Source organism: Podarcis tiliguerta (assembly GCF_965153285.1).
Source record: "Podarcis tiliguerta genome assembly, chromosome: 14".
NCBI lineage: Eukaryota > Metazoa > Chordata > Lepidosauria > Squamata > Lacertidae > Podarcis > Podarcis tiliguerta.
The window spans coordinates 3,904,054-3,917,995 of record NC_139547.1 but is presented as its reverse complement, the minus strand read 5'-3'; the positions used below and the strand labels follow the sequence as shown (position 1 = coordinate 3,917,995).

The 13,942-nt window shown below is 48.2% G+C and overlaps 1 protein-coding gene across 3 annotated transcripts in view; it reads left to right on the top strand.

Moving 5' to 3' along the window:
• The first annotated feature begins 3,147 nt into the window (after positions 1-3,147).
• RORA (RAR related orphan receptor A) overlaps positions 3,148-13,942 on the top strand; it is a 360,107-nt gene continuing 349,312 nt past the window's right edge. Inside the window, exon 1 of one of the 3 annotated variants that reach the window (XM_083412802.1) lies at positions 3,148-3,395. In XM_083412802.1, the coding sequence (XP_083268928.1) occupies positions 3,185-3,395 (211 nt within the window). In that variant the 5' untranslated portion in view covers positions 3,148-3,184. Of the gene's footprint in view, positions 3,396-3,501; positions 3,527-13,942 lie in introns of those variants that run through there. The other 2 variants (XM_083412804.1, XM_083412805.1) reach the window with 2 other exon arrangements.

The following is a 13,942-nucleotide window of genomic DNA, read 5'->3' as shown; positions in this document are numbered from 1 at the left end:
TTACTTATTCTGAAGGGAACTCTGTCTGCGTTCTTTGAATCAGAGTAATGAAGACTTTGGGAAAGGGAGAAAAGTGTTATTTTGACTTGCATAATTCAGGATGTAACAAGAGCCTGTGGCAGTTGAGAGACTCAAAATACAGTTGTGCAGTTGCTACTGTTCTTCCAGGTATGTTAAATTAAGGTTGAAATATTCCTTAAAACCAGAAGCAAATGAACAAACAAAAAACACCACCGTGATCTAGAAATGAAGTTTTCATTGGAGGCTTTATTTATTTATTTACCTGTTTGGGAGGAGTAGAATTAAATGATCTTGCATTCCCAATTTTCTTACTTTTTTCCTTTGAAACGTTGAAGGCTTTGCAGCTACTTTGATCACTCCTCTTTCACAGAGTCTTTATGTCTCTGTGTTTATTTTTATTTTAGTTTTTGGAAGAGGGATGATATAAATCTCAAATACACTCATTTAATAACCACTTTTAAAATATCCTAGGCAGGGACCCTGTGCCTTTAACATCTGTCTAGCAGCCTGGCGCAATGAAGGCAAAAGCTGCACTAGCTGGATTTCTGACTGCCGTGCAAAGAGGCCCAAGACCTCAGAAAGTGCCAAGGCAGTTTTTAGTGGCTTACGTCTGTGATTCTTTCTGCACTTAGCTGGGAATAAGTCCCGTTGAACTAAGTGGGGCTTACTTCTGATTAAACATGCATCAGATTCCACTTTACACCAGAACCTGTGGCCTTACAGATGATACTGAACTACAACTCCCATCATTCCCAGCCATCAATGACTTGGGCTGATGGGAGTTGCAGTCCAGCACTAGAACAGAAGAAGAGCTTGGAACTTGCTTGAGGACTTGGTGCACTAGAGCAAAAGGATACTGTGGAGTCAGAAAAGGTTCAGAGAAGAACATTCACAATGATCAAGGGAGATGGAGCGCTTAGGATTTTTTTAGCTTACAGGAAAGGTGAGTGAGAGGTGACATGCATGGCATAGAGAAAGCAGATACAGAAAAGCTTTTCTCCCTCTCTCATGAGAACTGGACATTCAATGAAGTGGAACGTTGGAAGATTCAGGGCAGATAAAAGAAAGGACTTCTTAATGCAGCGCAGGCGAGACTTGGTCCCTCAGGAGGCAGTGACGGTCACAAATCTTATGGCCACCACCAAATTCATGGGGGAGAAAGCTGTCAATGACTACTAGTCATCAGCTAATAATGCTTCTGAATATGAGCCAGGAGGGCAGAGTGGTCTTCTGCACAGGTCCTCTTTAGAGGTTTCCTAGGCTAGAGGCATCTCATGGGCCCCTTTGAGAACATCATGCTGGACTGATCCAACAGACTCTTCTGACATAGCAGGAGAAGTGAATCAGATGAAAAGTCCATCAGGGCTGGGGAAACTTCCTTAGCTCTAGGGCACATTCCCTTGTGGCTAACCTTCCAGGTGTAGGCCACACTAGCAGGGATTTTTTCCCCAGCTGGAACTCAGCAGAACTCAGTTCTGGCACCTCTTAGGTGGGTGCCGTTGTCATTATAAGAGACCTCCGAGTACAGGGCAGTATATAAATTCAATAAATAAATAAAATAAATAAACAAGGGAGGTGTTCATGGTGAGTTCCAGCACCCCCTTTTCTAGAAAAATACCACTGCACACGACTCTTGGTGGGGTGGGAGGGAGAGGCAAATAGATGTGTCTCTTATCTTCATACTATACTCCAGAAACACCAGAGGTTTCTGCAGCCCCACATCACTCCATCCAGGAAGGAAAGGGGAATAATTTTAGGTAAAGGACTTAGATTTCAGCTACTCCAGGAAGATGTGGAGCAAAGGCAGTGAGGGGTGAGCTTGGCATATGTGGCATTAGGGGAGACCCAAGGGCCTGAGAGAAAGGACTGGAGGGCGACATTCATCCCTCCCTCTGAGACTCTGGTTCCCAACCCCTGATTCATTACCCACATTAGCCAGTCAGATACCGCTAGAAAGTCCACAAAGAAGCATCCCCACTGACCAGAAACAGTCCTTGGGCAACCTGGTTACAAAGCTTTGCTGAAGGAGGGCCCATCCAAGGCAGTCAATTCCATTGTCAAAAAAGTTTTATTTTAAATATTATTATCACACAACATCACAATTTGAATTCTATGTAATTCAGCAACTTGGGGGGGGGGGGAGCCTGTGGACTTTCCAGAGGTATCTGGTTGGCCGCTGGAGGAATTGTGATGTTAAACTGACTGGGTGGCTGGGATCCACAACCTCAGGGACCCCTCAGGGAGAGGGGTCAATACGGCCCTCCATACCTCTCTATCAGGCCCTTGGAACTCCCCTAATGCCACACACACACACACTCGTGCCAGGTTGCATTCCTTTCTGCACCCTGGAGTACTTTTGGCTAGCTGAAGCGTGGACTCCTTCTCCAGTTTTGGAGGTTCACTCCCTGACACCTCCAAGTCTAAGAAGAAGCAGAGGGCAGGTGATGGGGAGGTGGTGGTGGTGGACTGGGTAGTTGGAGCAGGCAAGCTAGTCCTGGGAGCTGCACGGGGACCAATGACCTGACTGGTCATGATCTGAGGAACCCCTCCCCCCAGTCCTTAAAACGTTTTCGCTCAAAGGGCCCATTTCCTCGAAAGCAAAGACCAAACCAGAAGGGGCCAGAGGAGCCCAGATGCGCGACAAAAGCCCACCCAACCCAGAAGCCCAGGATCTCCTGTGGCGGGAGGGGGGGCGTTGGGAGGCGCAGGCAGCCCGGCAGCCCAGCGGGTTCGAGCCTTGCCTGGGCAGGGGCTGCGCGCGTCTACACGGGAGTAGAGGGGGTGGGAAGAGCGAGCGAGCGAGCGAGCGCGGGGTCCCCGTTAAAGCTCTCGCTAGCGCTGCTTGTGGTCACAGCCAAGCAAGCTCGTCTCCCATCTGGCTCAGCCTCGCTCCGCTCTGCCTCTCCCCGCCGCCCCCCCCCCCCAGCATCATTCCCGTTCGCAGCCTCCTTCTTCTGCCCCCTCTCCGTCTCCCCCGCCCCGTCCTGCCGGCCCAGGGAGCCACCCTGGCCCAGCCGCCGCGGCCGCCCCCCCTGGCGCGCTCGCCGTCTCCGAAGCCGGGCCGGGAGGGGGCAGAGGCGGCGGCGGCGGCGGCGGCAGCAGCAGCAGCACCACCAGCGGCAGCCGCGCCAAGGCGAGGCGGCGCGATCGCCCAGCCAGAAACATGGAGTCCGCGCCGGCAGCCGCCGAGCCCGCAGCCGCCGCCGAGCCGGGCTCCGAAGCCGCCGCGGCCACGGCCGGCGCTGCAGCCCGGGATCCCGCGGCCGGCGCGGAGCTGGCCCGGAAAGGAGAAGCGCCGCCGCCGCCGCCGCCGCCGGCTCCCAACCGCAGGCAGAGCTACTCGGGCAGCAGCAGCGGCGGCGGAGGAGGAGGAGGTAGGAAAGCGGGGAAGGGGGAGGGGAGGGGGGAGGGGGGGAGAGAGAAGCCCCTCCGCCGGGATCCCCGCGGCCAGGGCCGGGGTCGACCCACGATTGCGTCTCCTTTCCGTCTCCAGATATGTATATAAGTATGTATATACAGTATATATATGTGTGCGTGTGTGTATAGGCGTGTATGTACAGTATGTATATGTGTGCACATATATATATGTATATGTATATCTGGTTCGACATGCTACCTTGTAAACTTTTAATGGATTTTTTTTTTAAAAGAAAAGAAAAAGAAACCACAAGCCTTTGCTTCCATGACAAGCCCGGCCTTTTGGTGGGAGGAGACTCCGAAGGCCCGTTCACACGTTCCCCCTGGTTGGAATGTTTTTGTTTTCGGAACTGGCCGGCCTGAAAAGGCGCGCTTGCCTTGCTCCGCACGTGTCCCGGGCGAGGCGCGGGAGGCGAAGGGCCGGGCTCGTCTTTGCCGACGTGCACGTGTAGAGGCGAGGACGCGGGACTGGTCAGAGCCGCAAAAACATCGCCCCGCCGGAAAATAAAAGTCCCCAAATGCCATTTTGGGTCTGGGCTTTGGGGTGTGGGATTTATCTCCCACAAGGCAAAGAGGGTTTCAGCCCCAAGTCAAGGAATCAAACACTCTGGACTGGCAGGTGCTTCTCCGTCTCCCTCTCTCCCCCACTCCTTTTTAAATATAGGTGTCTGTTTTGTTCCATTATTAAATGGTGGACAGAGTTTTGGAGGGGCGGGGCTGGCTTCTTGCCTGGTTTCTTCCTGAAGCGTGTTGATGGAAGCGTTCAGACGAGCTCGAGCAGCTCCGTGTTTGCACACTGGGGTGGTGCAGTTGTTTCCTTTGGAGTTGTTGCTGGCAGGTGGAGGCCGTTGACCTCTCCTTCCTGGATCTGGCAGGAGTCCTCTGCTCGCCTCTCCTTTTTGAACGTCCCGCGTTGCGCGCTTTTCTCACGGTCTGGAGGCGAGCGCAGGTCAGGTCCTCTTGACACGTGCAGGTCACGCGAAGTTCAGCGCCGGGCGTACGGCGGCTTCACAGTCGGGGAAACAAAAAAGACCTGGCGGTTGCTGATGGGTGCGTGGGCGCGCGCGCGTTTAGCAACGCGGGTCTACCTGGCTTTTTTAGAGCAGGGAGGCGAGCGTCCCCCTTTTCTGCTTGGCGTGCCAACGGTTAAAGCCCAGAGGACTTCCAGAAACGTGGATTGGTGTGATCTGCTTTCTTTGTAAAACGAGGAAGGTGGTGATGAAGGATTACCTCTCCTCTGTAAATAAAGTAGGCATGGTTGCTCGAGAGGAGAGATGCGGAACCGATTCACCAGGTTGTGAGGACGTAGCCATGCTCGCCTTGCTGTGCCAAGCTACAAGTTGGATTTAGCAAGCCCATAGCTAGAAGACTGTCTTCTGTCAGTGGGGGTTATTATTTTGGAGGCGGGGGGAGCTGTCGGCGCAGCACTGGAGACAGAGGAGCTGGGCTTGGAGAGGGAAGGGGGCTTGCAAAGGCGGGCTAGTGCCCCTCTCTCGACGCTGCTCAAAATATGGCTGATCATGTGCGCTCCAATATTATTTGTTGTTGTTGTTTGTTCCTCCCAATTTAGGCCACGCCTTCCATTCCGAGCAGCTTCCTCCTTGGCTGGCGATCCCCGTACAGCGGGCGGGGGGGCGGAATAAAAGATGATCGACACCCCTTGAAACCAGGAGTGCGTGCGTGCGAGTGTGTGGGGGGGGGGCAATTTCCCGAGATTTTTTTAATGCAACTCTAGTTAGTGGAAGAAATGTGTATAATTGTATTTGCAGTATGTATATAGAGAGAGGCATTTTTGGGGGATTTGCAAGGGACCTTGGGATGGTGGCTTCCACGAAAAGGAATGTAAAAGCTGGTTACATAACAACGTTAATCAGAAACACTGGCGAAAATGTGTCTGAGGAGAGCCAGATTTTTTTTTGGGGGGGGGGGATGTTTACGAAGCGGCTGGACTTTTGCTGTTATACAACCTCCCTTTTCTTCTTCTTTTTTCTGGCTCCATCCCTCCTTAACTTTCTCTGCTTTCAGATAGCTTAATCCCACCTTATTGTTTACCCTGGAATTTTCCTCCCCCTCCCCCTTCAAGAAGAGAGCGGGGAGTGAGAGAGTGAAATCTACAGTGTGCAGAGAATACTCCTCTCTCTCTCTCTCTCTCTCTCTCTCTCTCTCTCTCTCTCTCTGCACATCTCTGTTTCCTTCCCAGCCTGAGCCATGCAAGTCTGTGGGAAATTATGTAACCAGAGTTGAAGTGTGTGTGTGCCTGTTATTATTGCCATAGAAATAAAAAAAGGCCTGGGAGAAGGAGTAGAAGGCGACCTCGACAGTTGATGGTGACTTGTGCTCCATCCTTATCACGGTGATCTTAAACGGTTTAGGCTTTTGAAACTGCTAACCTGCTGACCCAAATGTGCAGTGATGCTGCTCTGCTCTCTTTCTCTATCCTCGTTGTCCCCCGCCCACCCCCAAACCAATTGTGGAGAGGATTAAATCAGGAGGGAAAGTGAAAATGTACACAGGCTCTGTGTGTGTGTCTCAGCACGCAAGCACTGCCCTTATGTAACAATCTGAATGGAAGTAACGGGGGGGGGGGGAATACGTAAGTTAAGGGGACCGTCTGAGTTCAGGGGCGGGAGAGCATCCACCAAGGAAAGCCTTAGTTGAGGGTGGGGGGATGCAGTGGGCCTCCTTTGTGGATGGCAACACTGAGCAAAGCAGGAGTGTCTCTGCTTTTGCAGGAGTTCTGGCATCTATGCTCAGGAGAAGGGAAATGTTTGCAATGGCTGTTATGATGATGATGATGATGTAATAATGGAGTTGGCAGAAAATAATATTTGCTTCCAGTGTGTAAAATGGTTGGAAAAGTGGAACTGGCATTTCCTTCTAGCATAACATCTGCAGCAGAGCTGGAAGCTCATTGACTCTCTGAGCAAAGGCTTTGTGGATGAATGCTGCAGCTGCCTGCCATTTGATATCCTTAGGGGTGTAGAGGAAGGGGAACCTGACTCGGGATTTATTCAAAGTGGGAGTGATGACATCTGCCAGAGTGCTGGAATCATTGATGAAGTCTCCTTGCTCCAGCAACTGAATGTAGTGATGAGGAAGCTTACAAGTTTGTAACAGGGCTAGCATAGTTTTCTCATAATGAGAAAAATAACCAAGCAGAGAGGCTAGGTACTGCTTTTCTTTGATGGAGTTCCTACTTCAGGTGAGCAGTTTAACCAGTAACACTCCTTTACAAGATTGTTTGCATTTCTAATCCAAAGTTAAACTCTGCATTTCAGCATTTGACTCAATGTGTTTTACAGGTTGAACCTATGGAGTTGAATAAGTAAGCAACACTGAATTCAATGGAGCTGAATTCAAGTGAGGTTAGAGGGAAACAGGTAGAGGGCTTTCTCAGTAGTCGTGTCTGTCCTTTGGAATGCCCTCCCATCAGATGTAAAGGAAATAAACAACTACCCAGTATTTGAGTTTTAGAAGACACCCGAAAGCAGCCCTGTATAGGGAAGTTTTCAATGTTTGATGTCTTACTGTGTTTTTATTTGTAGGAAGCTGCCCATACTGCCTGGGGTAACCCAGTTAGATGGGCAACATATAAATAATAAATAATAGAATTGTAGAGTTGGAAGGGACCCCAAGAGTCATCTAGTCCACCCCCCCTACAATGCAGGAATCTCAGATAAAGCATCCACGACAGATGGCCATCCGACCTCTGCTTAAAAACCTCCTGAGGGAGACCATTACACTAACCAAGAGCTCTTACTGTCAGAAAGTTTTTTCGTATGTTTAGTCAGAATCTCCTTTCTTATAACTTGAAGTCATTGCCTCGAGTCCTACCCTCCAGAGAAGAGAAAACAAGCTTGTTCCCTTTCCCATGTGACAGCCCTTGAGATATTTGAAGATGGCTACCATATCTCCTCTCGGTCTCCTCTTTTCCAGGCTAAACATGTCCAGCTCCAACCGTTTCTCATAAGGCTTGTTTTAAAAACCCTTCAACATCTTGGTTGCCCTCTTCTGCACACATTCTAGCTTGTCAACATCCTTCTTAAATTGAAGGATGCCCAGAATTGGACACAAGATTGCAGGTGTGGTCTGGCCAAGGCAGAGCAGAGTGGTACTATTACTGTACTTCCCTTGATCTGGACGATATACTTCTGTTGATGCAGCCTAGAATAGCACTAACTTTTTTTGCTGCTGTATCACACTATTGACTCATGTTCAGCTTATGGTCCAGTAAGAACCTTAGTTCCTTTTCACATCTACTGCTAGTAAGCCAAGTGTTCCCCATCCTATATGTGTGCAGCGGGTTCTTCCTGCCTAAGTGCAGAACCTTACATTTGTCCCTAATGAAATTCATGTTGTTACCTTGTGCCCAGCTCTCCAATCTACTAAGGTCCTTTTAATTCTAATTCTGTCTTCTGTGGCATTAGCTATCCTTCTCAATTTGATGTCATCTGCAAATTGGATGAGCATCCCCTCAGTTCCTTCATCCAAGTCATTTATAAAGACGTTGAACAACAATGGGCCCAGGGCAGAACCCTGCGGCACCCCACTTGTCACTTTTCCCCAGGATGCTGAGGAACCCTTAATAGGTACTCTTTGGGTCCAGTCTGTCAATCAGCTGCAAAGCCATCTAATAGTTAACTGACATTTTACCAGCTTCCTCACAAGCTTCCTCATCAGTTTCCTCACAAGAATATCACTTTGTCAAAAGCCTTACTGAAATCAAGATATACTATTTCCCTGATTCACCAAGTTTGTAATTCCATTAAAAAAAATGAGGTTCGTCTGGCATGACTTTTTTTTTTAAGAAACCTATCCTGGGTCTTAGTAATCACATCATCCCTTTCTAAATGCTCACAGGCCAACTGTTGAATTATCTGTTCTAGGACCTTCCCTAGTACTGATCTCAAGCTCACCGGTCAGTAGTTACCTGGATCTTTCCCCCCTTTTTGAAGATGGGGACAACACTTGCCCACTTCCAGTCTGTAGAGACCTCACCTGTTCTCCATGAACACTCAAAGATAATAGACAAAGGCTCTGAAATTTCATCCGCAAGCTCCTTTAGTATCCTTGGATGCAGCTCATCAGGCCCTGGAGATGTGAATTCATTTTAAGTAGCTAGGTGTTCCCTTACTACCTCTTTTCCTATCTTGGGCTGCAGCTCCCTCCTTACATCATTTATTCTGTTATCACCAGGTTGGACATCACTTTCCTTTTGGGTGAAGACAGAGGCAAAGTAGGTGTTGAGTAGTTCTGCCTTCTCTCTATCACCTAATAGCATTTCTCTGTGTTCCCCATGCAGAGGACCTCCCACTTGCTTGTTCTTCCTCTTTGGACATAGCCGAAGAAACCTTTATTATTATTTTTACCCTCTCTTGCAAGCCTGAGCTCATTCTGAGCTTTAGCCAGCCTGACTTTCCCCCTGCAACTGTTGACTACTTATATACACTCCTCCTTTGTGATTTCTCCTTTCCTCCATTTCTTATACATGCCCTTCTTAATCTCAGCTCATCTGTAAGCTCCTTATGCAGCCACACCGGTTTCCTTAGATGTCTCCCACTTTTCTTTCTTGTTGGTTTTGTCTGCATTTGGGCCTTCAATATTTCTCCTTTTAGGAACTCCCATCCTTCTTGGACTCCCTTCTCACTGAATATTTCTGACCACAGGATCACACCCAGTAGCTCCTTAAGCTTTTTGAAATTGGCCTTTTGAAAGTCCAGAGTGTGTGTTCGACTACACTCAGTTTTCCCTTGCCTTTGTATGATCACTTCCTCCCAAGTTTCTGAGTTCTTCCACTTATTTGATCAGTTCCTCCCTGTTGCTTCTTCTGCCTTCTGGGAAATGAAGTTGTCAGCAAGGCAATGGGGGAATTTGTTGGACCTTACATTCTTGGCAGAATTTGAGTTTCAACAGATATCAGGGAAATTGAAGTCTCCCATGACTACTTTCTTTAGGAAGGCATCTTTCAAGTCTTTAGTCTGGCTTGGCGGTCTATAGCAGAGACCCACAGTAAGGTCACTGTTGTTTCCCTCTCCTACATTTTTTACCCATATATTCTCAATCCGCTTTTCATACTCCAGGTCATGGAGTATACAAGTGTATATATACCGGTATATACAATTGTACATATCCTTTACTACTACTACTACTACTACTAATAATAATAATATTGATTTCAGTGAGTCTTTTGAGTATTATGTGGCACCTGTAACAGTGCCAGTTCTGCCAATCAAAGCAGTTGAGTGGACACATGTAAGGTAAGGTGGGAACAATAATGTGAAAGAACTAGTTTGTATGTGTTAAATTGTGCATAAACACAGTGTACACCAAGTCACACACATGGCGGTATCAAAGGCATCATGCATCAATAGGATGTTTTGGTTTTCCTTTTGATACAACTGGAAAAGTTGTATCCTGCCCTGCCTTCCTCTGCTCTGCCCCAGCCTCTTTTGCTGTTGCTGCTGCCGCTGCTGCCAAGATCGCTTAAGCAGCTTGTGGCTGTTGGCTTTTGAGGAGCAACAGTAAAAGTCTTGCTGAATGGCAGAAATGCATTAGTGCTGTAGTGGCAGCAACCCGCTGCGGTGTCTTTCATTTTGTAATTTGATCTAATAATTTTTGATAGAGTTCTAAAGCAACCCACTAGGACGGTGGCAAGTTTTAAGGAATTGATGTGCTCCAAGAAGCGACACCAGGGCTGGCATTATAGCAGCGTGAAAAGGTGCTGTGGAAAGGAAGCCAGCAGCAGCGTGAGAGCAAGCTGAATGCAAAAGCTGGCTGGAGGTGGCAAAGCAGCACTTGGATCGAGATGACCTCCATTGTCGGACTCAGTTGCATTACAGCTTTCAAGGATGCCAGTTTACTGCTAGGATTGTGCTGTTTCTGCACAAAAGAGACACTGGAAGATGGGGTAGAGAAAGAAATATAACATCGGAATGTGAGATGCGCTTGTTGGATCAGGCCATGGCGGGCCCATGTCATGCAACATCCTCTTCCCACAGTGGCCAGCCAGGTGCCTGTGGAAAACCAGCAAATAGGACCAGAGCACAAGAGCTCGCCCTCCCTCCCTCCCTCCCTCCCTCCCTCGGTTTCCAACAACTGGTATTCAGAAGTATTTACTGCCTCCAAACACGGAGGCAGACAGAGCATAGCCATTGTGGCTAGGAGCCATCCATAACCTTTTCCATGCCTTTGCCCAATCCTTTTATAAGGATTAAAATCTTTAAATGAGTTTTTACACACTGCAGGGGTTTGCAGAGCCCCCAGCCCCCTGCTCCGTGCTTGTGTCATGTCAAGGAGCGTCATTCGAGTTATGGGATGGTGCCTCGGCTCTGTCCCAAGATTGTGTGGCACTGCTGCCATGTTAGATGTGGACATCTCTGCACAGTCTAGTCTCTGTGCCTAGATGACCCATGCATTCTGGAACCCTGCACAATGAGGGTTTTTCTGGAACATGTGGAAAGCCTTTGCACGGAGAAGTCTGAGCAAGCAGTTGTCCTTTGCAGATGTGCATGCCTAATGCACAGACCATCTGGGGCCTCCCTGCCCAGTTTGATGCCCCTTCGCCTAATGCAGGTGTGTAGAGCGCTGTGGGAGTGTTTGTGGTTCAGTCTGCGGGTGGGCAAATGTGGATCCTTGAGCCCAGCCAAGGCTGAAAGCTTGCTGACTTGTCTTACCCTGTTGGCCAGCTGTATAATGTGAATTGCTTTTAGCTTCTCTGAGCTGCTTTCAAAACAGTAAAAGCGTCCTGTGCCACCTTAAAGGCTAACAGATTGATTGCACCATACGCCTTCATGGACTGTATCCCACTCCATCAGGAGCTGGGCTGTAGTCCAAGAAAGCTGCTGCCACAATAAATCTGTTAGTCTTTAAGATGCCACAGGACTCTTAAGCTGTTGCAACAGACTAATATGACTGAGAGCTGTTCCAGGTGTCTCTGCCACCCTGTAAATTGGGAAAGATGTTCACGAGTGCTGAGGGTTCAGCTGCTTGAAACTTGGTAGAGGTCTGTTTCTTTTGAGCATATTTCTGGCTATGCTTAACATGTGTGTACCTTTGTCTCTATCTTGACCCTGTGGCATGTTGAACAATGGAAGCGTGATGCCTGGTTGCTTGAGGAACTAGATTTCATCCTTCAAGATTACTGGCTTATCTCTACATGACAAACTTGTGTCAGTTTTATACCAGTTTAGCTGAAACAGCTTCCTCACCAAGAATCCAAGGAATTTACATTTGGTTGAGAGCTGAGAATTCTGCTCCGCTCTCCTTCCTATAGAACTACAGTTCCCAGAATTCCTTGGGAGGGGAACATAATAACTACTCTTTTAGGTCCAAATGGGGATGGGGTACCTGTGGCCCTTCAGATGCTTTTGGACTACATCTTCAGCCATCCTTGACCACTGGTCATGCTGGCTGGGCCTGATGGGAATTGGAGTCCAGCAATATCTGGAGGGTAATTGATCTCCCATCCCTGATCTATGGTGCAGATATCTCCTGCAAATTTCAGGCTGCCATGGCTTCTGTTAAGACGGCTGGCTGACCCCTTGTGCTACCTGAACCGTTGTGAAGAAAAGACAGGCAGTTGTAATATTACTGATGTAAGACTTCATGTTTCTTTGCATTAAGTCCCCTTTGGTCTGGGTGTTGTCTTCAGAATACTGAACTGGGTTGTCAGCTCTGCACAAAAACTCAAGGCTTCAGAAAGTGGAATTCATGTTATTTCTATTTAGACTATTATAATTAGGTAATGATGTTATCTCAAATCAGAAGGAGATGGAGCAGCCTCACAAGAAGATCCCCTGCTTTGGCTATTTAGCTTTCTTGTGTATGTGGAGTTTCAGCCATTTTCCCTGACTGATTTCATAAAACTTACATACACACCACTTGATTGTAAAAAACAACAACCCCTCCACACACCTCTAAATGGTTTACAATAAAGATAAAACAATAAAATTACCAATAAGAAGAATTAACAACAGTCATTTAAGACTTTAAAACTTAAAAGAAAATAGACTAAAAATAGATTCGAGCTTGCAACAGCTTTCTAAGCTTCTGGATAGGCTTGCCTAAACAAAAATGTTCTTAGCAGTGAAGGTGCCTGTCTGACATCAATAAGCAGGGAGTTCCAAGGTGTGGAACGGATATTATGTGGCATCTGTAACACCGATCGAAGTGGTCGGGCATCCATGTATGGGGTAGAGTGACCTCTTAGGTAAAGTGGACTTGTTGCCGTGGCTGCACCCAAATCCAGATCTGGAGTGTTCCCACACAGCCCAGACCAGTGGCTAGAAGCTGAGCAGGCCAAGATTACAGCCTTATTGATAGGGAAGGCACCCAGCAACATTTAGGTCACACCTAGCGAATCCAGAGCTCTCATACTACTGCCTGCTACTCACAAGGGCTGCTGTTACACACCTGTTTCCTCCATAGCCTGTATCATTCCTAGTCGAGGCCCTTCCTGGGGTGTCTGCTTAGAGAGAGGCTCAGTGAGTGGCCAGAAGGGAGAGCATCTTTTTCATTGTGGTCCGCTGACTGTGGAACGCTCTTCCCAGCAAGGCCCTCCTGGTGCTGACATGGCTTCTTTTTGATGCCTGAAATTTGTGCCAGCTGTGCTTGATGCTAATGTCACTCTGGATTGCTGATAAGTTTGCATGATGGATGAATGTTCAAAGCAAGAAGGTGTCTGTTTTCACAGTGCTGGGCTGGTTGTGGCTGTTGCTGTGTGTATGTGTGTGTTGGTTGCACCTTCTGGCAGTTGATACATCATGGGAGAGGCAATCCTGGGGAATCTGCTCGATTTAGTAAGAAAAACGTCTTAGTCCTTGTGTGCCTGGCCATTATATGATGAAATAACTGAAGGCATCTTGGTGGGCTTCTAGTGGCCATTGGAGGTGTTCAGCGCACTCCCTTGCTCATATCCTCCTGTGCCTACAGCTCACACCTTTAGGCTCCCCACCCATTAAGCATTGTCCAAAATACACATCCCCCTTCCACTAATTGATGTCCAGCTGACGACCCCCCCTCTGCTCTTCTCACATGGGCATTTTTCTTACTTTTGGACTCTGCAGTGTTGCCTGGAGCCAGGCAGTCCTGGTATATTTTAAGAATGATGCACCCCGTGATTTAGAGACTTCCCGCTTATGAAGACTTCAGTTCTCCCTTTGGCAATTCACGGGTAATGATAAATCATCTCCAGAGAGGAGAATATGTGCTTCTCTCTTGCTAGCAAAGAGTCAGCCTGACTTCCATGCATCTGTGTTCAGAATTGAAGTCCCACTGAGTTCAGTGGACTTACTCTGAAGTAAGTGTGTGCACCACCACCACAGTCTAAGAGCTTTCTGAGCTCTAGTGGTTGGCCGTTGAGATGGCAAGGGAGATACACCCCCTATACTTTATGTGTCTTTGTTGTAGGGCATGGGTGTAGCCAAGGGGGGCGGCAGCTGCCCCCCATCAAGTAAAACAATAGAAATACTTAACTAACTGACCAGTCGGGTCAGTTCTGCCTCCC